General features: G+C 38.9%; 1 protein-coding gene across 1 annotated transcript in view; it reads right to left on the bottom strand.

Annotated features, from left to right (window-relative positions):
* The window catches only part of PARD3 (par-3 family cell polarity regulator), a 435,290-nt gene that overhangs the window by 239,839 nt on the left and 176,545 nt on the right, over positions 1-18,906 (bottom strand). Inside the window, 1 exon segment of the mRNA XM_088534020.1 lies at positions 7,449-7,580. Within this exon segment, the coding sequence (XP_088390146.1) occupies positions 7,449-7,580 (132 nt within the window).

Below are 18,906 nucleotides of genomic sequence, written 5' to 3'. Positions count from 1 at the left end.
CGGAGCACAATCCTGCCACAAACAATGCAAACAGCACTACTCGGAACACATGAGCAGAAAACATTAAATAAAATGGAGAAATAGAGGGAAGCAGTACAAGATATCTAGCTGGGATATGGCGTTATGGATGTCTGGACTGGAAAGAAGATGTTCTGTAGGATAAACCTCTTCACAGAGTGAAGGCAGAAAAAGAGAGGAGCTGTTAGAAGAAGAGGAGGAAGACCTGAAATATCATTTAGGTGAAACATCCTGTCAAGCCCAGAAAGGGATTTTTCAAATCCGCTCCTGCTGTCCATGGCAAGACAGCAGGTAAGCAGAGCCACGGATAATGCTGCACGCTGAGACACTTGGAGAGATAGTTAGAAAATAGCAGAAAAAAATTATGTCAATAATGTATAAAGTTCCTGTAGCATCTCCATATGAAATTTAAGAGAGCACTCCTTATATTCCTGGTACCATAACTTAACTACCATTAAATACCATAGCAACGGGATTATTTACTTTGGTCCAAATGGGCAGGATTTTTTATTTTTTGCTTTGGGCAATACTGAGCTGCACTGACAGTGCCGCTGGGGCCCAGCCCCGCTCTTTTGCTGAGCAGGTTTTTTACCCTTCAGCTCAGCACACCTGCACATCAGCAGGGCATCACATCTGACCCTGGGGCATTTCCTTCCCTGTAATAAAAAGTCCCTAACTCGTTTTTGTAAAAAACATACTATATATATATATAGACTATATATATAAATAAATAAATATATATATATATATATATATTTAAGTTGTGGACTATAACGACCTCTCTCAGCGTAGAGCTACATTGTGCCACTAAATTCCTATCCACACAACAGCACTTATCTGCATGTAGGCTGTAGCCTCCAAACTGTCTCACCTATTTAGTACACAGCATGAAATGACAGATTATTTTCAAAGGAGAACAAGATAGATGCCAGCAGGAAACATTGTTTATAAAAACTGCACTACTCCTGCTGTCCCCAAGCAATAAAGCTGTTTATTCCAACCTCCTATCTAATGTAAACTGAAGCCTTCAGCACTGAAAAAAGCTAGAAGCCATTCATGACTGCAAGACATAATAAAAAATATCTCTTTCCAAAATATACAATTAGTGTCATGCTCACGAATGTCAGTTTTGCATAAAGATGCAATTCTCCATTTCATGTTTTTTTTTCTTAAACTATCGCAAACAACAGTTTGAAATTTGATTCTGTATCTGCACATACTTATGCATTCAGTATAACGATAAGCTTTTATTTGCCTTCTGTGGCTACATACACATATTTTTTTAAATATGCATGCTAGCATATTGATATTTAAGTTAGATTTTCCAGGCAGAAAATATAGTTCATAGAGAAATCACAAACACATCAAGTTAGAACTTGAAAAGCAAACTGGAAATTAAATACAGAAAAGAAGGTAGAATAAGAAATCTGGATCTGAAGCAGTTTAAGCTCAGGGTCACACCTAAGTGTGGACAAGGCTGCCTTTCTGAGCCCACGTGTAGCTAGAAATGCAGAACCTCTGGCCATCGCACAAGCTGGTTTTGCATCCCAGGCCCATTCCCACGTGCTATGGCCGAGCGGGCTCCGGCGGGTCTCCCTGGCAGGGACATCTCCGGGGTCTGAGGCACCTAAACATCCCCGGAGCCCACAGAGCCTGGGGACAGCCCCGGCCCGAGCGCCCGGCCCGGCTCCCGGCGGCCGCGGCAGCTCCCGGGCCTCGGCACTGCGCGGTGCTCACAGGCCCGGGCTCGCACGGGAAAGGCCTGTGCAGAGGGTTCTGGAGCTCACCTGCTACAGGAGGTTCCTAATATCATGATGATGATGATAACAACAATGAAATCAGCTGAGGGAGGACACTGATGCTAGTCAATAGAGTAATTTTTCTGTCACTATCTTGTACAGATTAGTGATACCACCATCTTTTTTCTGGGAGGTCAAAGGCTATAGGAAATTATTTAGCAGTTAAAGGTTTTGGCTGTATAATATGCAGAAAAACACCCCAGAGATGAAAATAGTCATTAAATAAAGAAGAAAAAAAAGGAACAAGTGAGAAGCTGGAGATCAGACCACCCTCTTGCTCGAGAGCTTCCCCCTTTCCAGTTTACGAAACATGGATATTGCAGACCTTTACATTTTACCATCAAGGTATAATAAATTCTTAAAAGAAACAGCAAAAATACACCTTTTGGATACGGGAAAATATAGGAGAGGTACAGGGGTGAAATTTGCTGTATTTACATACATTACCTTTAGTGCTACAACATGTCTAGCATGCCTAATGACGTTAATGCTCTGCCTTATATGCATTGTGAAAATAAAAATGAGCTCAAATACATGAGCTACATTTCTACCCCCTATACTTCAACATTAAGGCATAAAATAGATGCAGGTTTTTTGTTGCTAAAGGATAAATTTGATGTCACGGGTGAACTGAATATGAGAAATCAAGGGAAAACAGTGATTTAAATTCACCAAATTTACCTCACAGATTTTAAAGCTGTGTCCAGCCCCGCCCCCCCAACCCACCCTGACTCTGAAATGCACTGCTTTATGGCATCTGAATGCTTTAAAAGGTATATTAAATCATAATAAAAGTAGGCCTTAGTGTATGGAAAATAAAAGCTGAAGGCAAGTACTCTATGCTTGGAGAAATAAGTCCGTAGTACTATTTGCACATCTGATCTCATTATTGAAAAAAGAACTAGAAAAAGCGCATAAGATTAGGATTTTATTTCAGCATGGGCAGATGTCATGAACAAGAATAACAGGAAGAAGACAACAATACGGTAAAAACAATGTTCTGCAGAGGGAATTTCTTTTCAGAAAGACAGCAGTAGTAACCAACTTCTCTTCCCATTTCAACATACAGTTGAGCTGTTTTCATTTCCAACTTTTGCTAGATACTAGAAAAGCTCATAGGATGTTAAGAGTCAGACCTGCTTTTCAGTAATAATCATGAAATTTTATTTCATCTCCTAAAATTAAACCTTCATTTATTAAACCAATCAAAAGGGTGATCGGTGCTGTACCGCACAAGCTGCTAAGCCTTCTGAAAAATAAATGAGCTTACTTTTATTTGTAACAAATACAGAATTTACTTATATGCATATACGCATATATATTAACATGTAGTTTTAATGGAACCTGTATCTTTATTGCTGTCGATCTTATCAGGGGCTCCTACAGGGAGCCGGGGAGAGGCAGAATTCCTCCTTCCCGCTGCTCTCGCCCCTTTCCCACCGCAGCGAACAGCAGGGTGCTCCCTCTCGGGCTGCAGAAAGAGGCCCCTCCATCAGAGCCAAAGAGATTCTGTTTCAACTCCAGGTTTTCTGATTGCTGCCAGTTTCAATATTTGACTAATGAAACCGAAATGACCACCCTAGAGAAGCCTTCTGTGTGCTGAAACTTAACAAATTGCTGAAAAGTTTAACTCTTTCATTCACTGCCTTTTCATGTTGCCCTGCTCTCGAGCAGCATGATTTCAGATTTGATCAGACCCTGTGCAACTCTTGAGGTGAAGTGAGGAAAAAGATTCCCAAATAAAAGTGCTATTACCATGTCTCTGAATAAATCTGGGGAGAAATCCAAGATTTTTCAAATAATTCCTCAAAGCTTGGTTGCTGGGGAGGAAAAGAAAGTACGTGCAGTACAGGGAAGCTGACAAAAAAAATCCTTTTTAAAGGATTTCAGAACAAAATTAAAGATTGCAAATTTTTCCCCCAGTAATTGCTGATGTCTAAGAGAGAACTACTGAAATAATTGAATAAAACAGCAAGGATAAAAGTCTTTTAAGGTTCTAAAGGCATCCTAAAACCCTATTTGCAATTTTGTTTTATAATGGCAAATACAGATCTTTGCTAGAAACACTTCACATAACTTACTTTGCAGGCTTGAGAAATACCCAAACTTTCTGAGACTTACGCTGATCACTGCCCTGTGGCTAACCAAAGGGCTGTGGAACTGAATTGTGAGCAGTCCATAGGTAGGAATATGCAACCAGCATAAAGAACCATAACATCTTTAAGGACTCAGAAGGCAGAATTAATCTTTTCTATTCCTTTGATGCATCACTCTAATTTAGCGCAACTCCAGTCTAACAGAGTACAGCACAGTAGACAGGAATGAAACCGAGTACATCCAGAAATTTGCACAGGCTTCAGGCCTTCCTCCATTTTAAGGCCTTAAACCCTCGACAAGCCCAGACGATAGCTATTTCTTTAACAACTCACAGTCTCTGCACTAACTAACACTTATTAGCCCCTGCTCTAGCAGCCTATAATGACTTCCCAGAAATAGGGGATAGCTGTTTGAGTCGTGGAACAAGCTGTGCTGCTGCCCTGATTCCAGCTTGTGCTATGGCTTGGCCTGTGGGAAAGGAGACGTGGGCCACGCGGAGAGCTGCGCTACTTTGGCACGTGGCACCTCCAGTCCTCAAAGCACAGTTCCTATGAACACTCAGCCCTGTCAAACACTGACAAGGATCACTGTGGAAAGAAATATATTCAAAAGGCCATAATTAGCACAGCAAGCTTGGAAAGCAGCATCTCCAGAAAGTCTCCATCCAACAGCAAGCCTCTGGAGCCTGCAAGATGAATCCAAGGCTTTTTACTACTGTCCTTTCCACAGAACCAGAAGGCCAGATTAGACCAGGACTATTATCCCTGTTATCGGCCATCAATTCTGCCCTAGTACTTTCTTGGCATGGCCATTGCCTTGCATCTCATGCCAGACCTACTGTCTGCTGCTATTAATGCACATACTGGTAGGGTGCAGAGCGCACTCCAGTTCCCCGGCACGGTCCTGTCGGATACGCAGGAATACATCTGGAAGTTGCTACATAACTTGACTATGCTGGCTTACTACCCTACATTGCAGTCTAAATATCCAAGTTCCCCTTTTTTGCAAGTCTGTTCAGGTTATTGACATTTCTAGGGTTTTGAACACAGAGTTTCAGTAAAGAGGCAAATATAGAGGAGATATGGAAAATGATGTAAAAATACAGAAAAAAAAAAGGTACGTGAAAACTAAGCACTGAAATGGATGGGACTATTTATGAATCCAAAAAAAATTTTTTTCACAAATAATGTGCTTAAATCCCTGGACAATAAGATAAATCGGGACTTTTTTCTCTGGCATAGAGTTTCTACAAGAAGTATCATAAGAATATAGGCAAGAAGTACTATAACTATATAAGCATAGGCCCTGTTGCCTTGCCCTTTGCCATTATATAGGAACAAAAATGTCATTATGTTCTGAGATTTCTAGCTTGCTTTTTATAAAGCATTCCAGAAAATCCTGCCAACCTAAAAAGGTAAAAAAAAAAAAAAAAAAAAAAAAAAAAGGAAACAATAAAAGAGAGAGTGAAAAACAAAAAGCCCACAGGTAACATTAAAAAAGATGTCAGAGGTAAAAGCCCCCAGAAGAAGCAAGAATACAACTTGTCTACAATGTCTGCAAGCACCCCCTCCACGCTGTGCAGGCCCTTCCAGCCCTTTGCTCCACAGACCAGTGCCCAATTCCCGCCTCAGTGCCGGCTTCCCGCTGCTGCTCCCACCCTGGTAAACAGGTTGCACTCTAATTAATTGGCCTGCTGATAGGAAACCTCAGAAGGATCCTGGTCTTCCAAATACATGCCGACTCATTAACAAATTAAATGAATGAATGAATGAATTCTCAAATACAATGAAAAACAAAGCAAAACAAAATCCCAAAAAACTTGCCCAGCCCAGAAGAGGAAGGAAATTTGCAAGCTCTGATGCCAATCAGTTTACTAAAGTAATAAATACACTACGAGACAACCACTAGTGCCCCATTATTTACCTAATTGATGAATAAACACATCTAGTTAGGTTGTTTAGAGACCAAAATCACCACAAAACTTAACACTTCCTTGAAAATGGATGTTCATATATTAAAATATTCACATAGCCAACATTTCCTAAGATCACAATTAACATTCCTTATCCAACTTATTTTGCTGAAACAACAATTTCTTTAATTACCACAGTAAAAATCTAATGACGCATGAAAATATGCCTCAAAAAATCAAACAAACTATTACAGGAGATGGCTTCAAGAGGGGCCATCAGGTGCCATTCAGGAGATGGCACCAACTTTACATTTGAATGCATACGGATACAGAGAGAGCAGCTAAATGCATCTACGCTAACTCTACCCCTCTCCCATGGGAAAAAGCAACGGAATTACCACCACATTTGTGATCATTAAATGTGCAGAGGAACATACACAGCTATCAAGAACACAAACTGAAATAAATGTGCAGCCAATTATAAAATAAAAAACCAAATAGTTAATAGCTCACATTTGGTTTTGCTTTTTTTATAGAGTGGGATATTTCTTATGTTCCTGTCTAATTAAGAAGAAAGTTGAATAAAGCATATTTGGAATATAGTGATTGAATATTTTGGAATTGGTGATACTGGACTTCAAATATTAATGTAACTTTCATGCGTGACAGAGAGAAGTTATAAAATATCAGCCCAGTTCTGGATTCTAAAAAACATCCCCTCCAGCCACCAGACACAGCATAAAAAGCTCGTGTTGTGTCAAATCCTAAATCTCACTTCAAATCTCCTGTTTACAAAGCAAAAAAAGCTTTTTTATACATTACTGCTGTAAAATACAAAATTTGCATCTTTATGTTCAATGTAAAATGTCAACATTTTCATGTCACATTGTATGAAGCAGAAAAGCAGGGTTGTAATCCTACATATGCACTATTCTATCTATAGGATTGCTAATATATTTGTCATCTTCATAGCAAAGATGCATTTTCCTTACACATTTGAAGAAACTTCTTGAAAAATTTGAGGAAAATGAATATATGAAATGATTGCTAAATAATCTTAGTTTTAGACCTTTAACTCTTCGTGACTCCCAGCATATTAATGAAGACAAAAAACATAAGATAGAATCATAATGCCTCAAAAAAGTCCATGATTAAAAGTAATATAAATATAGAAGTAATAAGCATGATAGCAATCTCTTCAAGTACATAATTAATATATAAAGAATAAAAAGAAAGCATTGGAAAGTGCAACACCAAAAGCAGTCTGCAAATGCCTGTTCTATTGTAATATTATTAGCTTTTCAACAGTAAATTGTTTATCAAGATAATACTCTCTACATAAAATAACCCTGTTGGTATCAGTTGCAAAGAACAGCAGCACTTCACATACGATAGAAATGCACATGTGACTCAAAAGCGAAACCATTTGCAGCTGCCCATTTTCAGTCTAATGCAGCTTTTGGAAGCGGAATGATCCCATTACAAATTTAATCTGTATAACTCTGATGCTTATATCACGCTTCAAGAATCACTATCACACAAGAATATATTTCTTTGTAATACTCTGGACTAGAATAAAGATTAGACTGATAAAGTAATATATATATATGCATATATATTACCTGTTCTTGCCTCTCCAGCCACTTGTCCACCATGGGATGACTGGCACTTAACGATGAGCGAGCATTGTCTCTCTGAAACTGGTTAGACCAGCTACTAGTATCTCGTGGTAGGCTTCTGTAGTTCTCATCTTTCTAGTTTAAAAGAAACAAAAAAGTGTCTTATAAAAAACAACCAGTCCTTGTGCGTTACCAGTGCAGCTGGTTATTAAGAGAACCCACGAGGAACCCACAAAGGCGAAGGTTAACGTGGCCGCACGCGGGGAGCGGGCTCGTGGCGGCTGCCTGCACGAGCTGCCCGGGCCCAGCACCCGCTCGTGCTTCACTCCACTTTGCTCTAACGTAAAACCTCCAAGGGACGGACTTCCCATGTACCCGTCAGCGAGGCTTTCTGAACATGGGCCTCCTTAGGTTCACTCCTCCCAAGAGAAAGTTATTCTAGAGCGGTACTGCTTAGTGACAGCTAAGGCCAATGTGTAATTCTCCCAAGTCTCTCCATGCCATCCATTGCACAGCCCGAGCTGTCTCACTGCTCAAGGCACTGTCCTAAGAGAAAAAATGAGAAAAAGCATGGTAGAGAATCCAAAACTGGAATTTATTATTCCACATCACAAGGAAACATCATGACTGGTGATACACTTTTTTTCCTTTAATGCATCAGTATTAAATGTTTATGTGCAACATATCAACATATCAAGTAAAGAATTCACACTACCAAATTTCTTACAAAGCTTCTTTTGGGGTTGTTGTTTTTTTTTTCTTACCCCTATTTGCTTGGCTTGCCAGAAAATACACAAATAGGGGCACATTTGTACAGCAACAGCAGATGGAGATTGTGCTGACGGAGACACATGTATCCCACTGAGACTGATAAAAAATATTTTTTCTTTTAATTGATGAGCTATAGTTTGAAATTTATGCACATCTTTCCCACAAACTACAAATTCTAAAGCTAATTAGTCCTTACAGAGCCCAAACACTACATGCCAATAAAAACACACAGGCATATCCTTAATGATGGGAGTTATCCTTAGCCCACCAAAGTCAAGGGAACTACCCATAATTTACAGCAGGCTCCATCCCTCCAAAAAAAATAATATGTGGAACTGCCATTTTACTTGTCTGTTCAAAGCGGGATTATAGATATCCTATAAGAATCCTTCAGAGACAGAATATTTTTGCCATTCAGAGTTTACTTATCCATCCTCATACCTATCCAAACAGTTAAGAGAGTGTATCAATCTTCCTCATAGTTGTTCATGTGCAAATAAAGTAGGATTAGAGTCTACACAATTTGCAATACTATTGCCTATATGAATCTTGAAAATCTCTGGGGAAAAAAAATAGGAAAAACAGTGCACTTTCATAGTTAAATCTATTTTTTTCAATTTATATAGCACATAGCACGTTTTTGACACACTTAAAAGAAAATACTTCATTCAATAAGCATGATTTTTATCTTCCCTATTTACTGAATTAGTGGTATCCATTTCTATCTTTTTCACCAAATCTATCCTCCCATGTCCTTTACAATTTTATTTCTTGCAAACATGTATTTCCTGCTTTGCTAGGAAATTCGATTGTCACTACCATAGTGATACATAGCAGTTTTCCAAAGCTTCCACTGTGAGAGCTGCCTCTTTCCCTAAGTACCAAACTTAAGCTTTCCCAAATGATGACAAATTCTTTTCCAGAAAAGAACTGGGAAAAAAAAATCTTCCATTTCAAGAAATGGAGGCTTGAATGCAACTAGCACAAGATATCCTTATAGTCTGTGCAGATAACCATCCTAACAAACCAGCATCATAAATTAGTTTTCCCGCTGTAAATAATTTATAATTTCTACTTTTCAGTGTGGGTAACCACACAGCAAGCCAGGACTCAACTTGCTCAGTCCCTTGTTTAGAAAAGGGCTAAGGCAAGTCAGTCTCTAAGTCTCTACTTTGTTCAGCTGTCCCTTAGCAGAGCCATAAGAGACTGCAGACAGTGTGTAGGAATTGATTTTTTCCTGTTGCTTCTCAAATCTCCTCTTTTGATGATTGACGTGATGCAACTGCTACAAGCCAAAAAAAAAAAAAATTGTTCAACGCAAAGAAAAGGCATAACAACAAAATGAGTCCAGACAAACAGAGGGATATGTATTGATGTACAAAAAAGCCCCCCACACAGTTGGTTCATGAGTTATTGCCATCTGACAATAAATTTTTTACCTGACAGACTATTGTCTAGCCTGAATGAATAGAAATTTCTTCCTTGTTTGTAAAAAGAGATGTTTTCTGTATTTCTACGCTTCAAAGGTAATTCCCTTTTTGTGGATTTATGTGTACAATTTTCAATTCAGACTTTTAAAAAAAGACTATTTTGTCTATGCTAAATAAAAATCTCTCTGTAAAGTGTTCCAACATACAACAAAGTGTTTTAAAAAGAGCAAAAGAGAAGGAAAAAAAATACAAAAAAAGTTCATCAATGGATGTTCTTCAATCATCAAAATGCTAAGCCCATGATCTGGATTGTGCAAGGCTACATATTGGTTACACTTTCTATTGGAATTGCTTGTTCTAAGAAATCTTATGTGCTCCAGCACATAACATGGTCAAATTAACTAAGGAAAGAGTCCAATTATACTTCTATTCAGGGCAGCTATACTAGTACTGAGAATTTTGCAAGGAGTTTACTGAAAGGAAAATATTTGTGATGACTAGAAAAATATATTCATTCCATTTACCTAAGCATTTCTGCTGTATTCCAGCTTGGTAGAGGACTGCTTGTTTCCTGCTAGGAGCTCAGGAACCCGTTTTCTTCAGAAGGCCTTGCCAAGACCACATCTACCAGCAGACACACGAGCTGGAATGCTACCCAGATAAGGTTCTTCTGACTAGCTCTGTTTTATAATGCTGCTATTCAAGAACGCTCAAAATAGCACTATTGTCAGAACACAATAAAATTCTTTGGCGGTGCTGGAATCACCCGTGGCATTATGGTGATGTTAGCCAAAGAGTGAAATTTCAGAAAAACGACCTGCTGTAGACCAGTCCTACAGCCATTTCTTTGTTGTTGCTTTTTGGCAAAAGGCTATCTCTATATGCAGTGGGGACAGCAGTCAAGCAAGCGTTGAGAGCGACCAGAGCAGAGACCAGCACGGGAAGCACCAGGGCACGAGGTCCTTCTCTTGGACAGCTGCACAACAAAACCTTCAGATGCAAGAGGCATCTGAATATAACACAGACCTCTGTACAGAGAGAAAACACATAGCTGCAGCAATGTGCAAATCCTACACGGCATTTACTGAACCAACTGCTATGCAGCTTGCTATAAAAGGTAAAATATGGAGATGAACAACTCAGAAAGCTTTTCCTCTATTCAGCATGATCTATTTAGAAACCCAAAACAAAGCACGAGCACACCTGCTCCGAGCATCCATCTGACTGGAAAAGCTGTGTGTTGCTTTAAACTTCAATACCTTTTAGAGACAGATTTTATGGCAAAGAAGCCATCGGGGTCACACCGAGCATTTGTGCTTCTTCCGGAGCTGCAGCTGGCAGCCCTCCCGGGACTGCTACTGACGCGGATCATCAGTTACAATTAAATGCTCTAATCTTTTTTTTTAAAATAAAAGAGGAGAAAGTAGTTTTTTTTCCCCAGGCATCTTTGAGGACGGCAGGCCATGTCAGGTTTATAATATTTGTAATGGAAATTGATCAATAAAACACTAAATCTGTCAAATCACAGTATTACAGCTACACTTAATATGAGCATTTTCCAGTATTTTTAATGAGGATATGTGTAAAAACACCTCAAGATTTAGTACCGTGTGGTTTCCCTGCAGGGGTTGCTGGAAGATGGGGTGAAAGGGGATAGAAAACGTGAAGTGATTTCTCTGTACCATCAGTTTTAGATGATTTGCAGTATATAACGAGTCTCTCATCAAAACCTCTGCAGCTTACAGATTAAATGATGACTTGCAGGTCCAGGCACTTTAATTACTAGCTACCAGTGCATAAACTCACTAGTGATTTTGTCCTGCAGTTGTAATACAAAGCCTCACCAGCATCCCTATCTCAAACGTATATGCTGCAAGTCTATTAGTTCATTTGCTGTTAGGCTACTTCCTAAACAGTTAAAAGGTTAGATTTTCTTCTACTTTCTTTTTAAACTTCTGTATGTCGAATGTAAAGAGCAAGATCTCTCAGTATTTTCTCTTACTTTTATTGGATAGCAATATAAAAGAGATTGAAATAGACTGAAGACCTTTTCAGTATAATTTTCTGGAAGATAAACACAAAATCTAAATCAAGTTTTCACTTTAATTATTTCTATTGCATATTATCTACCTCCCTTCAAGGATTATTACTGAGAGAGACACATGGCACTTTGTCTTGTTTTGTTTTTGTAAACTGTAAGCTTTGGAAACTATTTACAATTTGTTTTTAATTCTTCTAGTTTGACTATATGGAAAATACAGTGGCATTATCAGGGAGGTCTTTTAACCTTCCTTTATTTGGAAAAAAAATGTAGAAAAATATATATTCTTCCAAATACAATAAAAGAAGATTTTGTAAAATGTAATTCATATTGTTTATCCAGAACAGTCAGAATGCCATTTACAAATGGACAATGGATAATTTATGTATACTAGTTCTTTACAGTGGTGTAAAAGGACTATAAGTGTGTCTGGCAGAAAAGAAGGACATACAGAACACATACAGACAACACATGCTAGGGCCTGGATGCCAAAGAGAAGTGGAGCACAGGAGAAGGAGAAAACAGGAAAGTGGAAGATGTGTCATGTCATGGGGTTGATAATACAAAATAAAGCAAATTTTAATACATACTGCACTTCGTAACAGCAATTTAAAGAGTTTTCCAGAAGAGACAAAAAAACAACAACAACAACAACAAAACAAAAAAACTCTTTGGTGGCCTTGTGAGAATGGAAGAGCTGAGCTGAACCCCTGAGATACTCGCTGATGTGCTCAAGTTCACAGAAGTCTAACATTTGCTACAGACTAGAATGAAGATTTCACATTCCTAGTCTTCTCCCATCTATCCAAATTAGACTTCTCACAGTGTGTGTTACATTTAGTTTTAGAATAACTGCTACCACTAAGGTCTATCCTTGAGCAGGGTATCGGATAACTTGTAGCTACGTTAGAAGCATCCCCAGTTTGGCTTAACGAAGGTCACAGAATCACTGCAATTGCAATGGCCTTAGACAAGAATTGTTCATGCTAATGAGAAATGAGGCAATCTTTAATCTGTGGAAATTATCCATTTTATTTGACAGATTTTTAGCAAAGAAGTTTCTATAATTGCATCTATTGGCTGAATAAAAGTTGCTGTAATTTCTTCTTATGCTCAAATACGTAGAACACAGTATGTTAGCTCCTGGACAGCAATATATTACACTCAGGTGGGATTCTGGAAGGTGTTACTAACAAATAAATAAAAAATAGATAACAAATGTATAATTGATGCAAATGCCTCTTTGTATGATGCAAACATGAATATGTAAATGTAATAATATATACATGCACCAGTTCTTCACGTTGTCTGAGGGCCTAATAAACAGGCTCCTTGTATTTTTATTGGAAAGTAATGAGGACTCCTGTGTTAAAGAATTACCTTAGCTTTGTGCTTCCTCTCAGCTCTGACCTTGGAAATGGATCGTTTCCAGTTACCCATAAAATATTTTAGGATGCAGAATATACATATTTAATATTTAGCCATTAGATCTCAACGAGGGAAAAGACAATTTAAAAGTCAATATTATATTTAACTTCTATCACCTTACATTCCGAAATTTCCAAAGTTTTGCAATTCCAATTCATATCTTCTGTGCTATTTTTTGATTGACAAGCAAGGCCTAACTTAAAGAAAAAAGCAATTGCTAGGGGCTGTGACAAACGGATGTTTTTCTGTGCAGATGGTGTTATACGTAGATATTTACTGGCAAAGAATATGGGCTAAATTAAGAGTAAACTAAAAATTGTGAGTCTGCCAATCCAAATCATTCTGTTGATCTCACTTGTTTACAAAGGAAAATCAAAAATGTCATAATCTTTGCATGTATGCATGCAAAATCAAAAATTACCAGGCACAGTGCGAATTGTTATTTCTCAGATGGAGACACAGAAAAAAAGTTCTTCTCTTGCTACTTTTTAATCTCACAATAAAACTTCAAGAAAGAGAAGTTGAAACAACCAAAATAAGACACGGTGGTTGATATTCTGTAGTCAGAATTCAGAAGCTGGATTTATTTCTGAAAGCTTTTTCAAATGACATTAAAAAGCATCATTTTCTATAGCTTCCTTGTAAAGAAAAATAAATGAATTAATGCCATGAAGCTACAGCTCTGATTCTTGTATGTTTTACACTCAGAGAGCCGTTCGATTTCTCACTACTGTTTCTCATAAAAGTGAAATACTCACCTAGGCCAATTTTAGACTATTACTGAGGAAGTTTGTTTTCATTTCTTATATCCAGATAGGCCTCTGTGACTTTCAAAGCTAGCAAAATAATGACCAAATTAACAAATTAAGAACACTTGGAACTATGTTACACTGTCTTCTCTCATATGATAACACTAATGGGACTGCATAAAAAGATTTGTACAATTAGATGTTCTATTTTTAAATTTTCTTAAGTTAGCCAATTCCCACCTCTTTTTGCTGCACTTCTTTAAAGGCCTCTAAAGATTTTTTGTTTACCCAGCTAAATATGAATCTACGTATTTATCTGTTTATGGGCAATATAATTATGCACAATCCTGCCATTTTCATCAGATTCTCGATTTTGTACCCAAATTCATATAAGGCTTAAGGCCTCTTGGATTTAGATGAAATGCAGATTTAGATGAAAGTATTTGTTAAGTTTTGTTTGTTCACTATCAGTGTCAGTATTGCTTCTCTCCCAAGAAATCAGAAGAAAATTGCAGGAGTGGGGAAAAAAACGCTAATAAAGTGATTTCAAAAGTATAGCCTAGCATTTAAAAAATGGACTGTTCATACTAAATCTATTTTGGGTGATAAGGCAATCAGCAACCAGCTGGGTATGGGAAACTTCACAAGAACGTGCCCCTTGGTTTTGGAAGGCGCTGCCCCATGCAGCCCGCCAGGCCCTGGCACCGCTGCGCACGGCTGTGTGCCACCCTCAATAACAGAAGCAGGGGACTCAGCAAGGCTCCCAGAAAAGCCCAAGTTCCAAGGTCATCCTGCCACCTCGGCCTCACTTGAAGATTCATTTCAGACCTCAGGCAGCACTTTTTCATGGGCCTGCTGGAAAGGGCCTGTATATGTATTTAGACATACAAGCTCTAATGCACTTTTCTCCTTCAACCTGAGCTTACAACAGCATGGTCGCCTTAGACCCCTCACATCTCACCAGAGCCTCCTTGCTTTGGCTTCCTTCTCCATCAGTGGACAACTCTACCTTTCCATCAGGTTGAAAAACAAAGGTTAAGTGATACCTGTTTCAGCCCCCAGCTATGTATTACATTTAATAACAGAGATAAGCTTAGAAGGTGACTGTATTTTCCTAGTTTGAAAGCCTGTATTTCTCTCCTGGAGCTCATTGCCTCTTCCTTGCCATACTAGCCCTTGGCCATATTAGCCCCACACAAATCCAAATTTTATTCCAAGACTACCTATCTTGGCTGTCTCTCCTTGTCCTGTTCTATGTCCTGACTAGTATTTGCAGCAAGATGACATAAATTCTTTTAAAAATACAATCACCTTAAAAAGGCTTAAATAATAACCAATTAACCCTTTCTGAATTCATGCCAGAACCACATAGTAAAGCAGAGCCTTGTACTTCAACTACAGCTGACATCTTTTTCTCGCTAGCAACACAGCCAACATCCAAACCTGCTTTTCATCAATGAACAACCATAAGATGAAAACAAAAGCATCCGCATAAACTCTTGAACTGCAAAAGCCGTGCAAGTCAACTCATGTGGGCTACAGCTAAGCAGATGAGAAAAAAGCCCAAATCCACTAACTACTGCCAAAATGCATGCCTTCCTGGCCTTGAAGGAGATGACTAAGCCTAAGCACCCAACTTGTTTTTATTTATTTATTGATTGATTGATTTCTTTATCAAGCTATTCTTCAGATACAGAGTTCATCCCTCCCCAAATCCAGGGTGAGTGGTATTAAAAAAAAATTGATGGCAGGCGGCAACCAACCAACCATGAAAATACCTCAACGTCACCAAATGAGATGGCAGAGGAAACCGCAGCTGTTCGTTACAATATAAATTTTCCTACGCCACGAACTTGAACCTTTGCGCAGCTTCACTGTCCTTCAGAGACAGAAGCTGGGCCCGGCACTTCCTGCAGGGACAACAGAAACATCCTGAGCAGTTCCCATGGCTCCTCATCCCTGGCAGGCCGCTGGCTGCGCCGGGGGCTCTACCTGCCTGGCAGCTGCATCTGTCATCGTACAGCAAGAGAGATGGGCTAGCGCAGCGCCGAGACACGGAGATGTATTATTCCTGTTTTACAGATGAAGAACGAAGATTAAGAGAGCCCAGCAGACTTGCTCGGCCTCACAGTGGAAATGCAAAAAAAAAAAAACAAAACCCTCTAGCTCTCAGGCCTCTACAGTATCTTATCAATAGGTTCTTCATATTATTTTTTGAATATCCACCCACTAATCTCCTGTGTCTTCTAGAGGACAGAGGGGAAATTAGATAGATTGGCTTCCGCAAATGGGTGTCTTGGAGTGAGAAAAGGGAAAAAGAACAGAAGAGAGGGAGGAAAACACAACTTTAGCCGCCTCTTGAGGGCATGGCGGGCGCTGCTGCATTTTCTCCTGACAGGGCTGGTCACGGCCACCTCCTGCCTGGGCACACAGGACTCGGCAAACCCAACAGCACAGCAGCTAGTGAGACACTTGCTCCTTGTCTCTCTGTGCACAGGGCAAGGGTTTCTTATTATTTTGAAACTCAGGAATGCTGAGCTCTCCCATAGAGAATTTCATTTTTCTCACACTGAAATACCCTTAGCTGCTCTGTAAAAAAGTCAGATGGAAAGTCAGTGATATCCAGTGAAAGGACATGAGGTTATGAGAACATACTGAACTACAAAAAAAAAAAAATCACTTTGAACAAAAAAAAAAAAACTTTCCCACTGTGCGGGTGACTGAATGCTGGAGCAGGTTGCTCAGAGAGGTTGTGGAGGCTCCATCCTTGCAGATCTTCGAAAGCCACCAGGACATAGTCCTGAGCAGGCTGCACTAGATGCCTGAGCAGGGGGTATGGCCAACATCTCCAGAGGTGCCCTCCAACTGCAGTTAATACATGATTCTACGCAAACCACTAACTTTATTTATGACCCAGTAGAAATATAAGACATTGTTTTTATTTTATCTTGTGCTCTGTTTGTGTGCATTTGCTCTAAACCATTTCATTGCCATACAAGCTGACAGCAAAGAGTTTCTGTCACAGGAAACCGACGCACATAGTTTTTGTTTTTTAAATTGATGCCCATCGCTATCCTATAGCATCATTTTCTGCATTAAAACAGTTCCAAAATTTCTAAATAACTCTTTCATTCTTCCTCCTCTCATTATTCGAGATCACATCTGAAATGACAAAACTCATCAATATCTGGCCAAAAAGTGAGAAAAAAAGCACTGCCCAAATAAACCAGGATACAGAAATTTCATGGCTATTTTATGCCTCAGGACTTCTGCTTAAATCTCTGCATTTTTTATTTAGAGAGCAGTTAGCAATCTTCATTGCACAGAGGTTTAGACACATCCTAAAGGTGACACGAGGCCCATGGCATTTTCTCTGTATCTCTCCCTAGCCAATTCTGTTGCATCTCACCACTTTACCAGCGCTCTTATCTGGCATTTGCTATCGCTCTCTTGGATTAGTATGAGCAAGACAGAGGCTTCCATGAATCAGCAGCAACATTTCAGTCTCCGGCTCTCACAATGATGCCCAGTCTTTTAGCCCACAGCGTTCCCTAGTCAGTCTAATCTATTTACACTCTGCAAGTTAGAGTCCCTAGCTATAAAATGAAACCAACACACACACTCCCAGTACAGAGCTGTTAAGCCCTGCAAGTTATAATTAAAATCTATTGAAACACTGTGCATTAGCTGACAGTAATAGAGCAGACTTGACTAAGCCACGTAAAAAAAGACTTAGAGCCAAATGAAACTGAATCACATTTTGAATCTGTTTTTCATAGTGACACATCATTTTTGTTAAAGGTTTTTCATATAATGTATATATGCTTCTCTCCTATTTGGAGACATGTCATTACACAAATAAACCTTTATATTTTGTTTAAAAAAAATTGGAAAGCATTTTATCTTTCATATAAATAAGTATAAAAAACCTGCAATCCAACAATCTGAGAAGTCGTACTGATCAGTTTCAACCTAATAGGAATAGTAAAGATAACTGCAAGAGAAGACCGTGGCATCTCACAGTGCTTTACAGCTAAGGGATTTAACACAGATGAGATTTAGATCAAAGAACCTCTTATATGGTTTCCAAATTCCTCCACTGCACTTTAGAGAACTCACAAAGATAAGGTTTGCAAGCAGGAAGATAGCACATTCCAAAAAATGTATTTCTGCAAGATGTAGCTATTCTCATCCTCACAACACATTCAGAGGTCAAACACATTTCAAAATAAAACAAACAAAAAAACCTGACGGCTGACTAAATGGCAAAGGCAAAAAGAACAAAAAAAATGAAAATATGTGCCAAGAACCATCCACTGCACATTTCCTCTTGCTGATCCGCCCCGCAGAGCACCTCGCCATTCTCTTTGCTCCAGGTGGGTGAACCCAGGAACACAACGTGCACCGTCATTCTTCTTTCTCATTGCACTGTCTTTAGCTGTCCTTCCTAGTGCACATTTTCACTTCCTCGGTGCTGTTATCTTTGAGGCAACAATATCTGAACCAAATTCTGAAAAGTCACAGTGCAAAATTTTTCATCAGCTACTTAGCGATGGCAGAACCCTGCATTAAGCAAGGCAGGTTAACCAGATAGGCTGGGCATGTTTCAGAGGATCAGGATCTAAGCAGATAACTATTTGTAATGACATGCAATTCTTCACCATGAAAAGGGATGCAAATAAAAAAATAAAATAAAAAGATAAACAGATAATTAACTGTTATGAAAGGCAAAATATATGGTTCCTATATGTATGTTTTTCTAGTACAGTAACATAAACATCTAAGGAAAATGAAACCTGATTTTCATTAATGCAACTCATACATTTTAAGGCCAGCTAGTTAAGCCAATTGGTTTTAGTATTAAATTATTAAGAATCTGATTCAAATTAGCAATTATTCAAAAAACAAGAATATGAAAAAACACCTACGAATGCCTCAGCTGCACACAATCTGTTCAACCGCACAGTTCAACATAATTTAAACAAAATTACAGCTTGCAAATCAGGTATTACCGCAGGCATTTGAGAAGTTATTTTTACTAA

Source organism: Tinamus guttatus, unplaced genomic scaffold (assembly GCF_059628265.1).
Source record: "Tinamus guttatus ecotype Peru unplaced genomic scaffold, ASM5962826v1 Tinamus_guttatus_pri_ptg000530l, whole genome shotgun sequence".
NCBI lineage: Eukaryota > Metazoa > Chordata > Aves > Tinamiformes > Tinamidae > Tinamus > Tinamus guttatus.
This window is presented reverse-complemented; position numbering and strand designations above follow the sequence as displayed.